The sequence below is a fragment of the Anguilla rostrata genome, chromosome 17 (assembly GCF_018555375.3).
Source record: "Anguilla rostrata isolate EN2019 chromosome 17, ASM1855537v3, whole genome shotgun sequence".
Lineage (NCBI taxonomy): Eukaryota > Metazoa > Chordata > Actinopteri > Anguilliformes > Anguillidae > Anguilla > Anguilla rostrata.
Genome location: NC_057949.1, coordinates 27471893 through 27494141, shown reverse-complemented (window position 1 = coordinate 27494141; position 22249 = coordinate 27471893). Strand labels below are relative to the sequence as shown.

The window sequence follows — 22249 nt, the reverse complement described above, 5'->3', positions numbered from 1 at the left end:
CGACGCTGGGGTTTGCTGCATAAACGCAGCTGAGGCTGCAGACGATTGGACATTCCAAAATCGGGGAAGGATCTTGGATATACTCAGCCTCACGTTGAGCAAAAAACGTAAGGACAAATAAATAAAACAAATGGCGCCAAACAAAAATGAAAACTGATTCCCGTCCCATGGGCAGACAGCTGCTGCTGATTGGCTGATGTGGGATGGCCGCCTGTACTCACCTTGTCGTGTTTGTCGAACACACTCTGGAGGAAGAGGTAAGCGTTGTGGTTGAGCTCGGTGGTGCAGTCCAGGGGTATTTTTAACCTAAGCCACGAACACAAGACACCTTGAGACTCCAGACTGGCAGATCAAGAACACCTTAACGCGTACGTAGAGCCCAACCCTGTTCTGGGAGATCCACTGTCCTGTAGGTTTTCATTCGCCCCTAAGCTGGCACACCTGATTCTGCTAATTAGCAGCCCTACGAGATCTCTAGCTGTTGAGTGAGGTGTGCTTTATTTGAGGTGGAGTGAAAAGCTACAGGATGGTAGATCTCTAGCTGTTGAATGAGGTGTGCTTTCTGAGGGTTGGAGTGAAAACCTACAGGACGGTAGATCTCTAGCTGTTGAGTGAGGTGAGCTTTGTTAGGGCTGGAGGTTAAACCTGTGTGGAGAGACCAGGTACGCGAGACTCACGGGGGGAACAGGTACTCCTGTGTGAGCTCCAGGTCGTCGTCATAGCCGAATCTCCGCAGCACCGTCCAGGTGGTCTCATGCCGCCCCCGCTGGATGAAGAGGGTGTGCAGGAAGAGGAACCCTGCCGAGACAGGCGACTAATCAGCAACGGCCACACAAATAAGCCACGCCCACACATGCCAGTACACATAAGACACGCCCTCACAAAAATGAGTCATGTCCCCACATTGACCACAACCACCCACACAAATCAGAGTTGACCAAGTCCACAGTATTACCCACTTACATGACCACAAGGAAAGGGAGATGGAGGAGAAAGAGAGGAAGAAGGAAATGGAGAACAAGAGGAAAAAGAGAGAGAGGGAGAGAAAGAGGGAGATGGAGAGAGTCAGAGAGAGGGACAGAGGGGGAAAGAAAGAGAGAGGAGGGAGATACAAAGAGATGGAGAATGAGAAAGAGAGAGAGAGAAGGACAGACACTTTGTGCGTCTCTCACCCTTGAGCGTCAGCCCGTTGTCATGGACACCGTCCGCCATGTTCCTCTTCACCACATTCTTCACGTCCTCCAGCGCCTGAGGCGCCAGCGGGATGTTGAAACACGTCCTCTGCAGAACACGGAAGCATCACCACACCGCCAAACAACCAGCACCAACACACTGCCCCTTCCAACCGCCAACCAACCAGCACCAACACACTGCCCCTTCCAACTGCCAACCAGCCAGCACCAACACACTGCCCCTTCCAACCGCCAACCAACCAGCACCAACACACTGCCCCTTCCAACCGCCAACCAACCAGCACCAACACACTGCCCTTTCCAACCGCCAACCAACCAGCACCAACACACTGCCCCTTCCAACCGCCAACCAACCAGCACCAACACACTGCCCCTTCCAACCGCCAACCAACCAGCACCAACACACTGCCCCTTCCAACCGCCAACCAACCAGCACCAACACACAGCCCCTTCCAAACGCCAACCAACCAGCACCAACACACTGCCCCTTCCGACATGGCGACCCCTGCAACCCCCCATCCCCCCCACCCCCCAACCCCAACCCCCACCCTGGAGATCTGCCACCAGCCTCTACCTGAAAGAAGTTGAGCTCGAGGTCGTTGAGGACGCCGTCGTTGTCCAGGTCGGACACTTTGAAGATGCGGGTCAAGGCTTTGATGCATGGGGGCTTCATCTGAGAACAGGAGGGGGGGGGGGCGTCAGAGAGCCCCCAAAATCTCACATACAGCAGGGCTTTTATGAATGGAATTAACAGAATTAACATTATTTTTAATGTACTTGTACTTTAATGTAGTGTACTTTATCCATTCCCACAAGGGAAATTTGATTGCCACCAGTAGCGAGCACACAGACGCTACATTTCACCTGAACTATTTTAACCCTTAAGACACCAGCAAAACCACTGCTGCAGATTGATGAATTTTTCCTGACAACTCAGCATCTACTTTCACAAATTCTGGTAAATATTCTTCTTTCCTATAACTGCACATTTTGGCTTAATATTTCACCTTTGGTTAAACACTCCCCGAGGCTTGCAAAAAATGTTACCGGTATGTAAAGGCCAAAAGTACTCTGACCCAGACATAATTTATACAGATTATCACAGCTACAACACAAGAGTACTATACAGTTAATAAAGCACCAGTCCTGTCGAATGGTAAATAGCGGGGTGCCTGTCATACCTCCTTCTCCTCGGGACAGTACAGGGGTCCCGTGGGGTGCAGAACTGCTTTTTGGGCGTAGTAGAACAGCTCAGAGATGTTCTTCAGGTTCTTTGCAGAGCACTGAAAAACAAAAAAAGTCTCTTCAAAAAGCCAAAACCTCAGTTTTCCTTCACATCCGGAAAATGTCTCTATGGTCTCACTGTTCTATAATCCAGAGATGTCTGTGGTCTCACTGTTCTATAATCCAGAGATGTCTGTGGTCTCACTGTTCTATAATCCAGAGATGTCTGTGGTCCCACTGTTCTATAATCCAGAAATGTCTATAGACTCACTGTCATATATTCTAATGCAAAAATCAGTCAAACAATATAGTTTTATGTTTATATATATATATAAATGAACCAAAGCTTTTTTCTTTTAAAAAAAGGTTTTGCACGTGCTAAAGATCTTAGTAAATCAGGCCCTATGAGGAGAGTGAGTGTTCAGACGGCCTTTGGTAAATGCGAGGATGTGATTTCCCCAGCTTAATCAGGAAATGGCTTTTTTTTCAGACCTTAAATGTCCCTGGAACCGCTGCAATTCAGCTTTACGGCTGAACATTCTCTGCAGACACGAGCTGTCCCAAGAGTGAAAAAACCCTTGATTTGTGTGCTTTTGACATATTGAGGTCCGCCAACTCCGCTCTAAAGATTTAGGGCCTGAAAAATCAGCATTTCCTGATAAATTGGGATGGGATTCTGGTTCTAAGTGAATCAGTGCTCAGAGGACACATGCACAGTCTCTGGTTCTAAGTGAAGCAGTGCTCAGAGGTCACACGCACAGTATCTGGTTCTAAGTGAAGCAGTGCTCAGGGGTCACACGCACAGTCTCTGGTTCTAAGTGAAGCAGTGCTCATGGGTTGTTTGCACAGTATCTGGTTCTAAGTGAAGCAGTGTGGTACTCTGACAGTCTCTGTTCTAAGTGAAGCAGTGCTCAGGCCTCAGTCTCGTCCACTAAGTGACTCAGAGTACTCTGGGCAGATGTCTCCATGCTGCTGTGCTCCAAGGCTGATTTGTGCTGCAGGATGGTGTCCACCCTAAGTGAGTGCTCTGCTACAGTAAGCAGCCTGTCAACAGAAGCAGTACCCCTAAGCTGACAGCAGCCTGGTTCACCACTACACACGCCAGACCATCACCACTACACACTCGCACCCTCATCACCTCCACCACCGCACCCACCATACCATAACATGGGCACACCACCATCACTACCACACACCACATCACCCACATAGCACCCAAGCACCCTGCCATCACCCACTACACAGCACACGATACCCACTAAGCACACGCACACCGCCATCACCCACTACGCACACGCACACCGCCATCACCCACTAAGCACACGCACACCACCATCACCCACTAAGCACACGCACACCGCCATCACCACTAAGCCGCCACCATCACCACTAAGCACACGCACACAGCCATCACCACTACGCATCGCACCGCCATCACCCTAAGCAACCACCATCACCACTAAGCACAGCACACCGCCATCACATAAGCACCACTACACACACCACACCGCCATCACCCACTAAGCACACGCACACCACCATCATCCACTAACCACACGCACACCGCCATCACCCACTAAGCACACGCACACCGCCATCACCCACTAACCACACGCACACTGCCATCACCCACTAAGCATACGCACACAGACGCTCCCCCTACTCTTCCCTGACACAAAAGACACACAAACACACACACACACACACACACACACACACCTGCTATCCTTGTCTGTCCTCTCGTTTATGAGCGGGATCCAGTGGCTCGTCACCTAAGAGAAAGCGCAGGCCGATCAAAGCTGGCCGCCATTCGAACGCAGCACACACACACGCAGCTATTTTTACTTCCACACTCGGGAAGGTGAGCACCAAAGTAACAAAGCCAGTTAGAAAATGCCAGCAATTCAAGATGTGTCACTTTTCTGCTTTGCGATGCCAATTACCGATGGCTGAACGCAGGTACGCTTTATCAATGCAATGCACTGAACTGACCTTTTCAATGGACTTCTTGTTGTTGACAGAGTACACTATGCATATCACATTAGCCTGCAACACAAAAGAGAGAAGTTTATATCTCTCAGAAATAAACCTCTCAAGCACATATAACTAATAATAATAATAATAATGACAATCCAACCTTTGAAATTTCATGATACAACTGTTCATCGGATTGTTCTGCTTCTGTAAGAAAGCCATAGCGGATAAATGAATGGATTGATGCTTTAATGCAAAATATTTGTGCGAAATAATTTGATCTCATCGCAGTGCTTATCGTGGACCGTCTTGGTTACCTGAGTAGTCTACAATGTGCGTGGGGACTCTCTCTGGTGTTACGTCAGCAGGGATGGTGATTTCTTCAGCACGAAGAGGAACCTAAACATTTACACGTAATCATGTAAAAGATGCGGTTAGTCAGAGTAACTTGAATGTAAGGGTATATAACAAGGCTGGATCGGTAATGCCAGACACTACAAAATGATTAGGCAGCAACAACCTAGGTTGGAATTACAGCTTGTGAAAGCTGTGTCAAGCTCAGTTGCCTAAAGCAGAGAAATTAAAACGGACTGTGAACAGTCAGACAAGCAAGGAGGCACATAAAATTGAAACAAAGTGGAAGTGGGTTTGTCCTTGGTTTTGCTAGAGTGCTTGTCATACAAAAAGTGTAGAGGGTCAAAAGTTGAGAGTAGAATAATTAATTATGCTTTTAGCACAAACTTCAAAATGGCTTCCATACCGTGTCAGGGAACTCCTCGCTGACCAAGGACATGATTAGGGATGTCTTCCCAACTTTGGCTGTGGAAACAAACAGAATGCACCTCAAACCCAGCGGGGTAATCCAGTTAATGTGACTACTTCACGTTTGACATCTAGCATGCGATATTTGGATAGAAATGCGCAATTCAGGTACAACATGCAACCATACAACAACCAATCAAAGAAACGAATATATATTAGACAAGATTCTAACGTAGCCTACTATAGTAACGAGCAGCTGGGGGCAAGAGGTTCAAGGCTGAACTATCTCAAAAAACTTAACACTTAAATACAGTTCTGCACAGCAACATATGATTTACATTTACAGACTTTATTTATAGCTCGTTCAAATAAATAAGGAAAACTGGCTTCACTGACATTATTCGGTCCCTTGAAATACAGGCCTAGATTATTTATTGAAATACAATAATTATGTTCGTTTCAAAATTTAATTCGGAAAAGTAGAACCACTGATCACAGAAAATACACTCGAATACAAGACGAGAACGAGGTCGTGTCAACAACTCTGAACTCCTGCATTCCAAACGAGCAGAGTGCGCGGTACCGAGACTGCTGCAGGTGGATGTCCGTAGAAAGAAAATACCTTTACAATAGGTGTAACTGAATTCATATCGTATCACAAATTCGCAAGTACGGACTTGACACCGCCACGGTGTCGGAAACTAGCATATAGGCCAGCTGGCATCGCCAAATAACGGGGTCGCTAAACATAGTACTGATAAGCAGACGTGACTGCTGAGTGCAAAGAGACAAAGCAGAACCGCGTGTGACTTCAGAAATACTCACGGTATGCAGCCAGTGCAACGCCAATGGCAACTCGCTACAAACAAAACAGCTTCCTTTTTTTGCAGATCAAGAGAAGGAGGAATTTAGGTAGTATGTTGACTTGCTAAGACAAAAACATGTTCGCGATTAGCTAACTAAACTAGCCAGCCAATCTGCAATGTGCGATCACTTATTCAGCACACACTGGTTAGGCACGCTTAATCTGACACTTGGATAAGTTAACCGCACTGCAGCAAACCATCATAATTCTGAAAGAACAGCTAGCTAAACAAGGAATAGATTCATGTGGGCTAGCGTTACCAAACTTAGAATTACAAGCCATTCAAGCAACTAGACAGCTTGTGTCCTTGCCACCTTAACGTTACGCCAGCCAACTCCGTAACCGGCGACCGAAAAACTAGCCCATTACAGCTGACTAGCAAGCAAATGGGATTGTGCAATGGAATTAAGTAAAATTAGTTATTTCAGGTCACACTGATCTACTTGAATAGGATAAGCGTCGTCTTGGCATCGTTTAACACAACCAAGTCTTTCTATGCGTGGACCAAATCACCATCCGTTGACACACTGCCAATTAATAAACCAGCAAGCTAACAGTTATGTACTTACGTTCCCCCACGAGTAATATCCTTACGTCCTTCCTCATTGTTTTCACGGCTCTTGTTTCTGTGCAGATTTAAATGTGTGTCCGTGTACGAATACCATCTAAGCTGCTGTACTAACGTTATATCAGTTCGGCTAATGGAGCATCATGGCCTTGCGCAGTTCACTTTCAAAGACAAATACTCCGCCGGCGCTCTGTGTAGGACAAAACGGACAGGAGGATTTCGGTTCTCCGTGTGCTTCTGCCTTGTCCTTCCAGTGATTGAATGCAAACAATCAGAAGCGATTCGCACTTCTGTCAGGTAAACACGACATTGTTCTTTCGCGCATGTTTATCATCCTTTTAATTTTAATTCCATGACATTCTGCTCTATGTTAGCCAAACGGTGCGGAGCACATCTCCCCTGCTGACTTACGGCCGCACATCGACTTCTACGGCAAGCCGAAATAGACAAGTGTGCTAACGGAGGAAAGAAAACGCATAAGCAAGATTTCCCACGGGGCGGGACAGATGGCGTTGAATTGCGGTTTTGAATGCACATTGGTATGACATTTCCGATGAGTTTGTGATTTAAGATGTACATTGGAAAACAGCAGCGCAACAAATCATTTCAACAATAGGAAGCAGCATAGTACATGGTTTGTTTAAAAAATAATACTATAGTCAAAATAGTAGCCTATTATATGGTAAATATCAAATTTGGCAAATAGTCACAGGGACTACCAGCATTTTCATTTTTGCTCAGTATCAGTTTCGTCTGCCCGTTCAAATAGACGCGTAAACTGCATTTCGTTCAACAGTTGGCATACGGGCTGAAGACTTTAAATAACGTTTTATCTGAAATCTAAGCAAGCTTTCTGATTTCTTTCTACACTTGCCATATAGTTTTATGTTTACAGTTGTGTGAGGAACACCCAGTGCTTGTGCACGGGAAATAATTATGTGCTGTTGTCAAGTGACCGCAGAACATAATTCCCAACACATTTCAAAGAAGCATACATGTAATGTCATTTTAATGTGTTTTATATGCCACGTGTAGCCAAAGGCAAATCTCCACACGAGTGGATAATAAAGTGTCTTTCAATTAAACGTCAGAACACATTGCGCTCCACTCTCTGACAGGGTTTGTGAATATCTCCTGGGGCATTTGTCCTTGCACCCACTAGCAGGGGTAATTTAGCCAGAATGTTAAAAAAAAAAAAAGAAAAAAAAAAAGACATCAACCGATATTTGGATGATATTTCAAATACGTGCTATGAGTCACTTCAGAAAAGGGCGTTGGCCGAGCAAAGTAAATCTGTCTTCAACTATGGTGTACTCAAAAACAAAAACAAAAAAAAAAACACTCATATAAACATAGTGAACCATTTAATTTGGCCAATTTCATGTAGTTTTTCAGACTAGGCTATGTACAGAGGAGTAAATGGAAATATTTCTAGCTGAAATACAGTAATAAAATTTAATTCTTTTTTTTCCGTTTCCATGCAGGCAGTAAGCATAACATTCTGTTTGAAGTTAGCACAGTTAATCACAGCCCTTTAAAATATGCAGTTCAAATTAAACCCAGATTAACCTATTTTCAAGTCAAAAGTACGCTCTGTTTCTCATTTTTACTTCATGAATGAACTGTGTGTGAATAAAATACATTAAAATGAAAATTTCTCTGTCTACAAGACAAGTTAATGTGCTTTAAATGATTCATATAATTCTATAACTTGCCAGTAGGGGGCAACAAAATCCAGTAAAGAGGAATTTGGCAGTTCTTTTGTTTCCTTGAACACTGGCGTCAGTTTATTCACAGTGGAAACCAAATTAACCCTCCTCTCTTTAGTCTTGCATTAGATATAATGGGTGATGGGAATCACACTGAACTTACTGGCTAATTTCCTTGTCCCCATTTCCCGATAAAAATGGAACTTCAAACTTTTTACAACGGTTTTTATGATGGATCTTGGGTAACCCTCATAGGACACTGGATTTTTTTTAAAAAATTCAGTGTTTTTGTGAGTGAGGAAGGATATTTTGGATATATTGAGACGTTTCTGACAACCTGCCAACTTTACAATTAAAAAAAAAAATTACATTACAACTTATTTTTGGTTGGAAAATTTTCAATGGCCCATTCAATGAGACCGTTGTGCTCAAGGAAATAATTGCCAGCATGATATAAAAATCCAAAAATATAAGTGTGAATAAAGGCTCCAAATTCAATCTGTTCATATATATTGCCAGCAGCCATACCACCACTGCCAGCAGCCATACCACCACACACTCTGCTCCTGTCAACTGGCTGAAGCTAAGCAAGTGTGGGCTTGGTTAGTACTTGGATGGGAGACCACCAGGGAATACTGAGTTGCTGCTGGAAGTAGTGTTGGTGGGCCAGCAGGGGGCAATCTTCCCTCTGGTCAAATAAACCCCAATGCCCCAGAGCAGTGATGGGGACACTGTGCTGTAGGAGATGGCGTCTTTCGGATGAGACGTTAAACCGAGGTCCTGACTCACTGTGGTCATTAAAGATCCCATGACACTATTCGCAAAAAGAGTAGGGGGTTCCCCGCTTCCCCAGTGTCCTGGCTAAAATCCCAGATCTGGCTCTCGCAAAAACTTGCCACCTAATCATCCCCTGATTTAATTGGCTTAAAAAAAAAGTTCTCTCTCTCCAGTGGAGCTGCTCAGTGGCCAAAAATAGAGGATTGCGGTTGTACCAGGCAGCTCCTAGGTGTGAATGTGTATTAGCATGAAGCAGGGTGTCGCTTAAAAAAAAGAGCGTGCGTGCTCAGCAAACCTACCCTGGTTAAGTAAATATAGCCTACAGGCAGTTTGCATGTTTATACCAATAATGCAGGAAGTGGAGTTTCCTGTAAAGTGTTTTTGTAAAAGGCTCTTCGCACAGGACCAGAGCAAAGCAGCAGATACACGAAACAGCAGCCGAGTCCGAGACTGCACAGGTAAGAGTCGTCCAGGTGCGTGTGACAGCACACGGGCGCTGTGTGTCCCGCTACGACGGTGGCCATCGATGGCTACACGGTCGCAACACAGACGGCTCTGCCCCCCGAGCCCGTGTCTGCGGGAGAACGGGCAGCCAGTGAACAACCAGCTCTAACCGGGGTGATGTTTCAAAATCCAGTGCACTGCACCACAGTCACCGAACTTTTCTCCCTGGCACAAACGAATCTTCGAAGTAAGGTGTGGCGCGGCACTGTGGGGATTTTCCACGGCAGTGGAACAAGCTCTCTTGCCTCCCCCCCACACAAAGCTACGAGCGTGGAGTAGTGACCTTCAAATGGTAAACGGACTGCATTTATATAGCGCTTTTATCCAAAGCGCTTTACAATTGATGCCTCTCATTCACACACACACACTCACACACATACCAACGGTGAAAGGCTACCATGCAAGTTTGGGAGCAATTAGGGGTTAGGTGTCTTGTTCAGGGACACTTCGACACGCCCAGGGCGGGGGATCGAACCGGCAACCGTCCGACTGCCAGACAACCGCTCTTACCTCCTGAGCTATGTCGCCCCATTACCTTTAGCCGTCCATTTCCAACGGGTTTTAATCACAGCTCAGTCACCGGTCTGTGAAGAGAGGGCTGAAGAGGTAAGGCACGAATTATATCAGTTCTTCTCTCTTATAACCATCTATCTGTCCCGTTGTTTATTAGGGCGACATAGCTCAGGAGGTTCGATCCCCCGCCCTGGGTGTGTCGAAGTGTCCCTGAGCAAGACACCTAACCCCTAATTGCTCCCAACGAGCTGACTGGTACCTTGCATGGCAGCCTTTCACTGCTGGTGTGTGTGAAATGGGTGAATGAGAGGCATCCATTGTAAAGTGCTTTGGATAAAAGCACTATATAAATGCAGTCCATTTACAATTTCCCAATTTGGAAGGCCCAGCCCTGTTAATAGGCCAGTCCCATTAGTTTCCCAATTAATGCACCGCTTTGTCGACCAGGGAGCGCTCGGTTAGCGACGCACGTCCTCCAAGGCACAAGGTGCCAGCCGGCGTGCGGTTTCTGTGCTGGAGTACCCCCCCCACCTTCGTGCGCAGTGAGCACTGGCAGACTGCAAGCAGCTGCACTCACCCAGGATGCTACACTTGTGTGATATAACCCTTTGAAGGGCAGGTTTTTTTTTTTTCGGAATGTTTTTTGTCGGTCGGTGTTCCAGAACTCCACTGCTTTCAAGTCACCAGCAGTGATTGTTACATCATCAGCATTAGAATGTACAGTGAAGGACATTCTAATCACATAATTTGTGATCTCACACCATTAAAGGGTCAATGCTGACAAGGTAGTGTCATATCATGGTTAAGGAACTGGTCTTGTAACCTAAAGGTCGCAGGTTCGATTCCCAGGTAAGAGCAAGTTATTTAACCTGCACATCTTCAGTACATATCCAGCTGTATAAATGGATGCAGTGTAAACGCTGTGTAAAAAGTTGTGTAAGCCACTCTAGATCTGCTGATGCCTGCAATGACGGTAAACCCCAGCAGGTGGAACCTTCCCTCTCTGTGTGACACTATGGCCAGGTACCTCCCTCTGAGAGTCTCCCAGGGCACAGGTGTGAGTACCAGAGCGCATCGCTGCACTCTCACCTGGCTTTGCCACCTGGGGATCCAAGTTGCCAGTTTTTCATAACCTGTGAATCTTTCTCTCCAATAAATGTACGGCCACACAAAACCACGGTTAAGGAGAAGTTCACAAGAGTTACACTGCGTGCATCCTTCGTCCGCCGCCAGTAATGTTTCCTGTAAATGGGGCACTGCATTCTGTGGTTTCAGCACTGAGTTTGCAACCAATTTCAGTTCCTCTGTGGATAGGAGCGTCTGAGGTAAGACCCCAACAACAAAAATAGAAACATGACTTAGGTAAAATACACAATTCTTGGTAGAGTTTTTTTTTTTTTGCCATGCACACAAACTTTCAATCTGGCGGAACAATCCACAGTTTTCATTTTCTTGCGAAAGAGGAACGCATCTAACCTCTTGGTGTCAAACTTTTTCAGTAGGATGTTCTGCATGCAGCGTGTCAGAAAGGAAGCATGTCGTAATATATTTTTCAGCAAACTTCATGTGCCTGTCACTAAAATCGCTGTGTTTTTGAAGACCAGTTCCTTATTTGGGCAGTCAGAACCAGTTCTGAACGACAGGCTCCCATGCACTGGTGTGCCCCCTCCCCACCCCCCGAATAAATTATTTAAAATTTTACGTCAGATCTAGATTGTCGTTCACCTAATTTTTGTAGCCTCCAAAGTTAACAGGCCAACAGCACCCGCCATATTGAAAGCTAATGCAGATTTGCAACATGTACAGATCCCTTAAAGACTTCTTTTAATACTGTAGCCAGGTGTCCAAAGGTAAAGGTCCAGGAAACAAAGTACTGAAGTCCATTATCAGTGATCAGCAGGTGGGTGATGTTAAGACTGGTCTCCCGTTCATGCCAAGGAGCAGGTCGTAACCGTGGGAACCTGTTCATCTTGCTCCCGTGGTTCGCCTCCAGACCTTGAGGTCGTCACCCTGTCCGGAGTCGTTCGGCTGGCTGTGCGCATTCCAGTCTCAACTGTGTGAGGAGTCTCTGGGCTCCAGTCCCAACTGTGTGAGGAGTCTCTGTGCTCCTGTCCCAACTGTGTGAGGAGTCTCTGGGCTCCAGTCTCAACTGTGTGAGGAGTCTCTGGGCTCCAGTCTCAACTGTGTGAGCAGTCTCTGGGCTCCTGTCTCAACTGTGTGAGGAGTCTCTGGGCTCCAGTCTCAACTGTGTGAGCAGTCTCTGGGCTCCAGTCTCCTCCGCTTGAGGAGTCTCTGGGCTCCAGTCTCAACTGTGTGAGGAGTCTCTGGGCTCCAGTCTCAACTTTGTGAGCAGTCTCTGGGCTCCAGTCTCAACTGTGTGAGCAGTCTCTGGGCTCCAGTCTCAACTGCGTGAGGAGTCTCTGGGCTCCTGTCTCCTCCGCGTGAGGAGTCTCCTGCAGTCATCTTCGCCTCCTCAAGTTCACCTCAGCTGTAAAAGACACAGAGCTGGATTACAAAAGACTCCTGGGCACTGTAGTGTTGGGTCCTGTGTCATAAGGGCAGAAGTGTAGAATAACGGTTAGGGGCACTAGGGCCTGTGATTGAAGAGGTTGCAGGTTCAAATCCCAGGGGAGGCACTGCCGTTTTACCCTTGAGTGGAATGTGGAAAATATTCAGCTGCAATGAATTTTAAATAAAACTGTATGTGGCTGTACAGGTGAATGGGAGAGGATGTTTCTCTCATACAGATGGCACAAGGTGGTGTGCATGCCAGTCTATACAAGTCCTGGGGGACAGTGGGTGGGGCTTACTGGTGTAGTCCTGGGGGGCAGTGGGCGGGGCTTACTGGTGTAGTCCTGGGGGGCAGTGGGTGGGGCTTACTGGTGTAGTCCTGGGGGGCAGTGGGTGGGGCTTACTGGTGTAGTCCTGTGGGAGCATAGGCCGGGAGATGACCTGGGAGAAGGCCGCCACCCACTCCTTCTGCTCGCGCTCCTGCTCGCACATGAAGACAAACTGCCGCTCTGGCGTCTCCACGATGATGCCGAACTTCCACTTGTTGCCGCGGGTGCCCCTCGGCTCGCATTCCCCCGTGGAGTAGCCCTGGCTCTCCTGGCCGATGAACACCGCGCCCAGCTCCACCGCGTCCTACAGAAGAGCATGCCCGTACACGCGTGTGCAAATATGTGAACGTACACGTGTGTGTATATGAGAAATGTACACGCGTGTGCGTATATATGTGAACATAAATGCGTGTGCGTATATGAGAAACGTACACGCGTGTGTGTACATGTGAACGTACACACGTGTGTATATGAGAAACGTACACGCGTGTGCGTATATGTGAACATGAAATTAACAAACACCCATAAACACAAAACACATGCAAATGTGTGTGTGCGTGCACACGCATGCCCGCACGCACACACACAGAGAAGGAGCTATCAGAGACAAAAAGAGAACTTGCTAGAAAGCTGTAGCCTGCTACCAGCTTTACGGAAGGCTATTTTTAAAAAATGGAAATACGAATTGGCACCTAGACATCCTCACCAGTGCAGCACGCACACCCCCGAGAGCTGCCACCAAATGAAGGAGGGGGGCCTGTCACTCACCAGCTGAGTTTTAAAATAGAGCAACTTCCTGTCCGCAGCGTCGAGCACGAACCACCTCTTCTTGAACGGCTCTCGTTGCTGTAAAAAAACACACACGCCCCACACAGTCACCCAGAGACACACAGGCAAAGCATCTGCCCAAAAATAGCAAGAGATGTGACCGTGACAAACAGCTCATTGTCCCGACACACAGACATGTTCAGAGGGCAAACCATATCATGTTAAAAAGCCACTCACCAGTGGACCAGTCTTCTCCATGTAACCCTCTTTCAGGTAATTCCTGGTTATCCAGGGCAACAGCTTCAGGAGACAGGACAAAACCCAGGGGTGAGGGACCATGGCAAAGACAGATTCACGCACACAATTGCAGGATGAGGGAAATAAAGTAAACCAGTACTGCAAAAAAAATGAATTTAAATACAATATAAATTATTGACGCATTTTCTCACTGAATAACGTGCACTTTAAAACCTAAGATGAATCAAACTAAATATAAACTTGAAATAACAGCACTTTTTAGAATCTTGAAAGTGTATCTATTGCTGCTTCCGGTTTATAGCATAGTTTATTGTAGGCTGTGCCATTTCAAATATAGTTTCCTAATACTGAAGCATCAGGAGTCACAAGTCTTTCCATTTGAGTGGGCAGTTATTTGACGATGCTGTTGTGGAGGCATGGGCAAAACTGGAGGGCTGCTCAGTCCTTTCCAGACAGGGACCTGGTGACTGAAAAGCATTAATACCCTTTAAAATAAAAATCCAGCCAGCAATGCTGAAAAATACACACAGACCTGTCACATACGCAGTCAGGGAAACGGCAAGCATTGCTGGGCTGAATGGCCTGCTCCAGTCATTGTGTTATGCTATGGTATTTTATGTTATGAGACCAGTGGATGTGCTTTTATTAAGATCATGAGATTATTGGCGTTCTCACTTCACTGTCGCTGGCCATGGGGAACGCCGTCTTCAGGTAAGCCAAACGGGTCGCTCGAATGGCACAGAACCAGTTCACGATCTCCTATAAAACCACAGAACATCTCAGATTTCAGATGTTCCCTTTTTTTGGCAGATAGAGAGGATGGAGGACACAGAGGGTAACAGAGCCTGGAAATACAGTGCATAACACACGCACATTCACACAAGCGCACATGCGTGCACACACACACACACGTACACACACACACACGCTCACTCGCACGCACGCACGCACGCACACACACACACACACACAAACACATGCACACACACACACATAAACACACACGCACACATACGCGCACACATTCACGCAAGTGCACATGCACACATACACACACACGCGCACGCACGCACACACACTCACACAAACACATGCACACACACACACACACACACAAACACATGCACACACACACACATAAACACACACGCACACATATGCGCACACATTCACGCAAGTGCACATGCACACACACACACACACACACATACACACGCGCGCGCATGCACGCACGCATACACACTCACACACAAACACACATGCACACGCACACATATGCGCACTTGCACGCACACAAGCACACGCATACACACTCACTCTCTCTCACACACACGCACACATTCGAACACTGCACTCTTCTCCCACATAATTTAAAACACTGCTTCCACAGAACAGACGATTTACAATCGAGGCATTTTAGAGAGAATATCTCGGCCAAGGTGACTCAAAAAAGGTGCAAGAAAAGTTTTTAACTTCACAGTCATACTGTCCTGAATTAACGGTTTCACGTCGACATCCGTGAACAGATGTTCAGATCACCTGGGCGTCCTCATGGTACACAAACAGATTCCGGGTGTGGTCTTCACACAGGTAGGTCAGCTGGAGGCCGTGCGGGTGGCCGATCTTCTCCGGCTGGAAGGTGGCGTTCAGGGTCTTCACCGCGATGACTGCTTTGGGGCCTTTGGTTTGCTGGAGGTGAAGAGGTGAAGGAGAAGGATGAGAAGAGGCACGCCGCGTTCACTCCACACTGCCAGGGCCTCACCAGCACCGAGCAGGAGTGACACTTCGGCACGTCAGGGACGCGGTGGGAAACGGACAGGGCCGGAGAGAAAGAGGGACGGGGAGGACTGAGCTGAAAAAAGCATGAAAGAGTGAGACTGCAACGGTGAGACTTGCAACCGGTGTCAAACACAGACGGGGAAGCTGATGTTCTGGTCCGGGTGGCTATGAATGAGAGGATTATGGGAAAACAGGAAAACAATATTTTCAAAATATATAAAAAATGAGTTAGAAATCTGCACCTTTAAATGTGCATACCTGTGACAGACCACGTTACCTGTGGGGATCATCTTGGTATTTACAGGACCTGCTGGCTCACAGTGGTTTGAAACATCACTGATATTTGGTGCTAATAACTTAATTGCGCTTGGTAGGAAAAGGATGAGTGTTGACTCACACTCCTCATACAGGCCATTTGGCTGCTGTCCGAAATTTTGGATGCGCACATTTTTTTCCCCACTACATACAAGTGGAGTGGTGAGGTGTGACCAGATTACCATGGAAACAGATGGACAGAGGCCCAGAGGCCCTCAGTGAAGGGGGGGGGGTCATCGAGGGCCAACCCTACTCACACTGTCAGTGGTGAAGTATCTGAGTGTGAAATCCTTCTCAGACAGAACAAATCTCCTCTTCAGATAGTGTCCGTTGTCCCTTCCTTTCTTCCACAGGGACCCCTCATACAGGCCTGGGGAGGAACCAAAAAAACCCTCCTCAGGACCTTATCAACAGCAGGGTTTGAACATTTAAAATAATGATTTGACCCAGGCCTGCAGTCAGTGAATTCCGGACCAGGTTATAGCTCCATATTTCACTAGAAACAATTAGGTCACGAACACAGTCTAGTAGGGCTTCCAACAGTGGGTTTGGGATGCTGGACACGTAGAGGTTTGCGCAGGTGTATGTTTGGGGTTCATCCAGATAATAACTGGGATTGTCAATGACTGAAGCCATTGGAGGAATGGAGCGTTGACTTACCTGAGCTATAGGCCTGCTGAAGGTGCTTGCCTTGACTGGTGAATTCCTGCCTTTCATATTTGGCTCTGATCCACTGTTCCCGTAGGACCCTGGGGAGCGAGAGATACCGACTTCAACTCCCAACCACTCAAATATGCTCACAGTTTTAAAAAATTGACCTCCGTATAGTGTGTCTCATCCTTTAACCGTAGCATCTGCTGCCGTCATTGCTCTGACCTCCATTACGAACTGAGAAGATCAGGGTGGAGAACCTGGGGCTGGAGACTCTGGTCCCGGGCAGCCAGTGATCCTTCCGGCTTTCATTCCATCCAAACTCGATCTTGTTAGGCCGGTCGATTATTTGCGGCCTATCCACGAGACTATCCAGAGCCAGAATGAAAATGAAAGGGCTGAATACCTCCAGATCATGGTCATGGCCTGTGCTCATCAATCTGAGTAATTAATCTGATTAAGCAGTTATAGGTTTGGACAGAGCAAAAAACCAGGGACACCCTCTGGCACTTCAGGGCCAGGGTTGCCCACTCTTTTTTTGTTTTTTACCCTTTAATACCATGAACGTTTTTCTTGGCTCACGGTTGCCTTCCGACTGAACGTTGGAACAGAAAAACAGGACAGTAACTGCAGGGACGGCTCAGCCGGGTCACCCAGGACCTTGTTTTTTGGGTTAGGGTTAGGGTTAGGGTTGCGTGTTAACCCTGGTGTTCAGCGGCCCAACAGACTCTCTCAATCTCTGCTTCTGTAATCCTGCCAAGCTCTTCCAGGCATTAACAACTTCCTGCGCTTTAGAAACACTTCCCGATACCAGCGCAATATTTCCTTTTCGCTTATTTTTCTCAACCTCTGTGAGTGCCCTTTTGTTCGGATGAAAGCTTGAGATGATGAGCCAAAATGCTAACACTGCTGCTGTGCTGGTCTCACTCTCCCCCCCAGCTTCACTCCCCGCCTCTGCTGACACAGTGACATTTTTGAAGTATCTTATGTAACCCACCTCGTTAATCCCTTATAAATTCATGAAAGGTTCAGTCAAATCCCCCAGATGCCCCGACTCTACTGAGTCCTCTTTGCCTCCTGGTGCTGTCAGGCCATTAGAAGGCATCCAAGGTGTACCCTGCAGATGGGCTTTGTGAAACCTCGGCTGCTCAATGCAGAGGAGTTCCCCTTCCTGTCGAGAACAAAGCCGCGTTTCTTCCTTCCTGTGCCCACCACCGCTGCGCTGGGTCAAAGTTCCTCCACTTCCCCAAATATCAAAGAGGCCCCTTGCAATGTCACCCGCTCAAAATAAATCCCGCTCAAACCTTCCCGAGCACTGTGGACACTCACTAGTGTCATCACACCACCATGGTCTCAAAAAAAAAAAAAAAATTTAAAACTAAAAAACAAAAAAAAGATAGTACGGATGATTCTTGCAAAGCTCCACGCGTGATTCAAAATCAGGCGATTGCACACATGAAACCAACGCCTCGTCCATGTTTTTCACAAATCAAGTCATGGGTCAGTTTTCGGACAGACTGATATTCCCCACAGGCTGTGTCCAGGATCCAGCTGGCCTAGGCTTGCCTTGTCATGTTTTCATACAGCGGTTAGTTCTGTTAGTTTTAGGTTTTTTTTTTTTCTTGTTTCTCAAGCGACCCACCTTAACCCCAATCCCACAGCCCGCCAGTGGGGGTCCTGACCCAGTTTGGGATCCCCCCGTCCCCGACCGATACTCACGCGCAGTCCTGTTGCCGCGGGCGATAGTAGAAAGGAGGGACGGCCATTTCGTAAAATGCTCTCGCGGAGGCGTTTCCATTGGCTCTCATGAACTACAGGTTCCCGCCCACAAACACACAAACAAACAATCACACAACAACAAAAAAAGAGAAAAGAAAAAAACGAGTGAAACTGTAGCCTGTGTGTTTTTTTTCTTCCGATCAGCACACAGCTCTAAGTATCCCCGCATGCACAAGCCTTTAGAATGTTGCGGAAAATGTCAATACCTTGGCAACAGTATTTGGCAACAGCACAGATCATACAGTTATTAATGTGTACTTGCACATTTATCTCTTATTTATTTTGTGAATAATGTGTAGTTTTAATTATGCATTTTTTATAATTATGAGAAACTCAGATGTTCGAAACAAATTCCTTTCAATGGCAATAAAGGCTGAATCACAGAATCACACATATATATCAGATCATAATTTCTCACAATAAGTAAATTGTGCATTGGTTTATTAGCAAAGTACATTTGGTCAGACTTCTCAAATCCTAGTTTAAACTAGGCATAACCTTACGGTACTTCGAGCCTATGAGCCTACTTTGAGTCAGGCTATACTCAAGGCACCCAGTAGCCTACCTCTACCAGCTCATCATCCCAGAAGTCCAGGTGTATGGATTTGATGCGGCTGATGTTGGAGAGGTTCCGGTGTGTTCCGGTGCAGGTGAGACACACAAAGGTGCCCAGTTTGTAAGACGCCCAGTCCGGGTCTGACACATACAGAGAACAGACTGCCATTATACACCACTGCTACTAGCTGCAACCACTCTTTAACCCTTTAAGGTGTGAGATCACAATCACGTAATTAGAATGTCCTCAACTTAACATTCTAATGCTGATGTAACAATCACTACTGGCAAGTGAAAGCAATGGAATTCTAGAACACTGACTCTTCCATCCATCCATTATCTATACCCGCTTATCCTGGGCAGGGCTGCAGGGGGTGCTGGAGACTCTCCCAGCATGCATTGGGTGAGAGGCAGGAATACACCTGGGACAGGTTTGCCAATCTATGGCAGGGCACACACCATTCACTCACACTTATACCTATGGGCAATTTAGAGTATCCAATTAGTCTACCTGCATGTCTTTGGACTGTGAGAGGAAACCGAAGTAGCCAGAGGAAACCCACACAGACATGGGGAGAATGTGCAAACTCCACACACAGAAGGGCCCAGGCCAGGATTTGAACCTTCTTGCTATGAGGCAACAGTGATACCCACTGCACTGCCAACACTGACTCAGAATTTAAAAAAATAAATAAATAAATAAATAAATAAATAAAATAAAAAAACCTACTCTTCAATAATTTCTTCCATTGTTTCCTCTCCACAGTATTATTTCTGCAGTTTGCAGACAGCAACAATATTAATAATGTAAATGACTATTCTTCCCGTCATCACTACAACTTAGCCTACATGGTTTAATTTGTCAAGTTACTTGGCAACATTTTCTTAATCTAATCTATTTTTATGTCGCACTTTGAAAGAATTCCGCACACATACTGTATATTTTCAACAAAACGATATTGTAAAATTCAACTAGGTCTTAAAATGACCAACAGAAATACCGACACTCACCTGGAGCTTCACAGTCGGCGCAACGGCTGTTATCGGGTTTTTTCACCAAGTCCAACAATATCTTCTTATTTCTGTCATGATTAGCCATAGGGAAAATGCGCCCCTTACCGACTTATGAAGTTTCGGTTAGATAGCCACCTGTTGATGTATGTTTAACAAAGTATGAGACATCTTTAAAAACAGATTCATCGATTTTTCACTAAATAAAACATTACGTTTCTCTTCAAAAACAGCCAAGTTATCCAAAGATTTATTTCCAATGTATCGGCAATTTGAAAAACTAGCCTACTAACAAGTCAAGCGACGCCTTTTACTCCGATTTAAATATTGACAATGCGAATACGCGACGTAGCCCGTGTGTAGCGGCGTCTGAACGCCAGCGCGTAGGCTACTGCTCTTCATGCGTTTCAAACATCTGGTTTGAAAGCTTGGGTGGAAGTGAAACGCGCGCGGAGCGTTACCGGGCAACATGGTATAATCAATGACGTAGCAAAATAATTAAGAAACACACACTACAGCAAAAAAAACAAACAAAAAAAAAAAACACGCATAGAATGCCGTTACAAAAATTACATTCAAATCTATGAAACGGCATAAAATGCCATTAAATAAATCCAAAGATTTTTTTCTTAAAAAAAAACAAAACAACAATAGCACGTTAATATGTGCGTTAGAAAGGGATGGATAATAGATAATAATATTAGTAGTAGTAGTAGGCCTAGTAGAAGTAGTGTGTTGTTGTTGTTATTATTATAATTATTATTATTATACTGTTCACATATACATTTATTTGGTTTTTTTCATATTGACCTGTTCTCATAACGAGATGCTCTCTTCCGAAACTGCTTGGTACCGCATGTGCCAATTTTTTTTTTTTTTTATGAAGAAAGAAAATCGGGCACACAGTTCGCCATTTTTCAGAACATAAATGCACAATTCTCATGTGCCTTTACAAAAAAGGAAAGCACAGCTTGCAATCAACGAGATTATGCATCACAAGTTTTTTCCATAATAAAAAACAACCAACAAGCATTTATCTGTCAGAACCTACACAAGTAGGCTACACTCCTTCAAGCACATTTCAAAGATGATGACATCAACCGAGTCAAAGTAAATAGATGGGGGGCTACTTCAAATACTCAGATGCATAAATGTGGTATACATGTACTCTAGTGTAAAAAGACCGGGCTGAACTAACAGGTTGGTTTGTTTTTTGTTTTTTGCCTAGTTGAGACTTTTTTGTATCGTGACCATTTTCAAAGCATGACGGATGTTCAGCCTGGTCTTTTTAGAGACAGCGTGTTGCACGGCTAGTTGTGTCAAGCCAGGCATTCACATCGATGACTTAAGCACGCCCACAATAAACCAACAACAGTTGAAAGGTAGACTTGGGGGGTGCACGCGCCACATCCTGTTTGCTTGTGCAGAGTAGGCGAAAGAGGGTCCAGAAACTGTAGACATGGTGTAGGCCAACATTCACATTAAGTCCTTTAACGGAGCCTCTTATTCAGAGTGACTTGCATAAATGCATGTAAAGATTTAGGCAACATGCCACAACCAATAGTAGCCTACATTAGTGGTTAATGTATAAACCTATGAGGACAAGTTATGTGCCATACCATTACATTTATTTGGCAGACGCTTTTATCCACAGCGACGTACAATAAGCCTATACCAGTCTCTGGTCCATACCAAAGATCACTGGAACAACTACAAGACACAGGTCCGATAAGGTACAATAGTAATTTTGTACAGTTATTCATAGCCATGAACATACTAAGTCCAGTTTACGCAGTGTACATTACTCTGACCTAACCTATATTAAGTCAAACTAGAAGGCAATAACGGACAACAGGGAGACACGGCGAAGTAGTGCTTGAAGTAACAAACGGACTTTGCGGTGAAAGCCTCAGATGGAGCACAGGTATAGGGCCAGTAAACCCAAGATAAGTGCTGAGATCGGCATTAGTTGAGAGAATATGCAGAATAAACGGGTGCGTTTTCAGTCTACGGTGGAAAATAAACACGACATGAGCTGTCCCACCTCCCCTTATTATTTTGGTTGTTACAATAATATTCGTAGTTTATTTAATTAGCAGGTGCTCGTCATAATCTCGGTACTTAATTTAGAAATGTCTACTTCAGAAGCTGGACATTAGACAACTGAATATTTACGTAATAGTGAAAAACACAGATAATAGCTC

The 22249-nt window shown here is 45.8% G+C and overlaps 2 protein-coding genes across 5 annotated transcripts in view; both read right to left on the bottom strand.

The window, feature by feature from the left end:
* Nucleotides 1-7045, bottom strand: part of LOC135243779 (mitochondrial Rho GTPase 1-A-like) — a 21065-nt gene extending 14020 nt beyond the window's left edge. The window contains exons 1-11 of the mRNA XM_064315803.1: nucleotides 6588-7045; nucleotides 5152-5210; nucleotides 4709-4790; nucleotides 4555-4598; nucleotides 4410-4463; nucleotides 4115-4189; nucleotides 2375-2560; nucleotides 1768-1866; nucleotides 1173-1281; nucleotides 678-798; nucleotides 222-306 (exon numbers count right to left, since the gene is read on the bottom strand). Coding sequence (XP_064171873.1) covers nucleotides 222-306; nucleotides 678-798; nucleotides 1173-1281; nucleotides 1768-1866; nucleotides 2375-2560; nucleotides 4115-4189; nucleotides 4410-4463; nucleotides 4555-4598; nucleotides 4709-4790; nucleotides 5152-5210; nucleotides 6588-6624 — 951 coding nt within the window. The 5' untranslated portion in view covers nucleotides 6625-7045. The remainder of the gene's footprint in view (nucleotides 1-221; nucleotides 307-677; nucleotides 799-1172; nucleotides 1282-1767; nucleotides 1867-2374; nucleotides 2561-4114; nucleotides 4190-4409; nucleotides 4464-4554; nucleotides 4599-4708; nucleotides 4791-5151; nucleotides 5211-6587) is intronic.
* Nucleotides 7046-7937: 892 nt separating this feature from the next.
* On the bottom strand, nucleotides 7938-20479 carry adap2 (ArfGAP with dual PH domains 2). 4 transcript variants are annotated; one of them, XM_064315424.1, is made up of 11 exons: nucleotides 20046-20479; nucleotides 19045-19175; nucleotides 18420-18511; nucleotides 16710-16798; nucleotides 16307-16419; nucleotides 15495-15644; nucleotides 14631-14714; nucleotides 13935-13997; nucleotides 13698-13775; nucleotides 12900-13233; nucleotides 7938-12577 (listed from the first exon to the last, which is right to left on the bottom strand). In XM_064315424.1, the coding sequence occupies exons 1-10, from the start codon at nucleotides 20131-20133 to the stop codon at nucleotides 12931-12933; spliced, it is 1191 nt and encodes a 396-aa protein (XP_064171494.1). In that variant the 5' UTR covers nucleotides 20134-20479; the 3' UTR covers nucleotides 7938-12577; nucleotides 12900-12930. The 4 variants fall into 4 exon arrangements, with proteins under 4 accessions (XP_064171494.1, XP_064171498.1, XP_064171495.1 ...); XM_064315428.1 differs by having other exon boundaries at nucleotides 19045-19093; XM_064315425.1 differs by having other exon boundaries at nucleotides 13005-13233; nucleotides 20046-20474.
* Between the last annotated feature and the right edge of the window lie 1770 nt (nucleotides 20480-22249).

Bases quoted from the DNA above. Each gene is read 5' to 3' on its own strand.
- adap2 (XM_064315424.1), bottom strand. From the start codon at position 20,133: ATGGCTAATCATGACAGAAATAAGAAGATATTGTTGGACTTGGTGAAA. The intron at 16,420-16,709 runs GTAAGTCAACGC...GTTCCTCCCCAG, and splicing joins TCAGCAGGCCTATAGCTCAG to GCCTGTATGAGGGGTCCCTG. The intron at 14,715-15,494 runs GTGATCTGAACA...GTGGTTTTATAG, and splicing joins TGTACCATGAGGACGCCCAG to GAGATCGTGAACTGGTTCTG.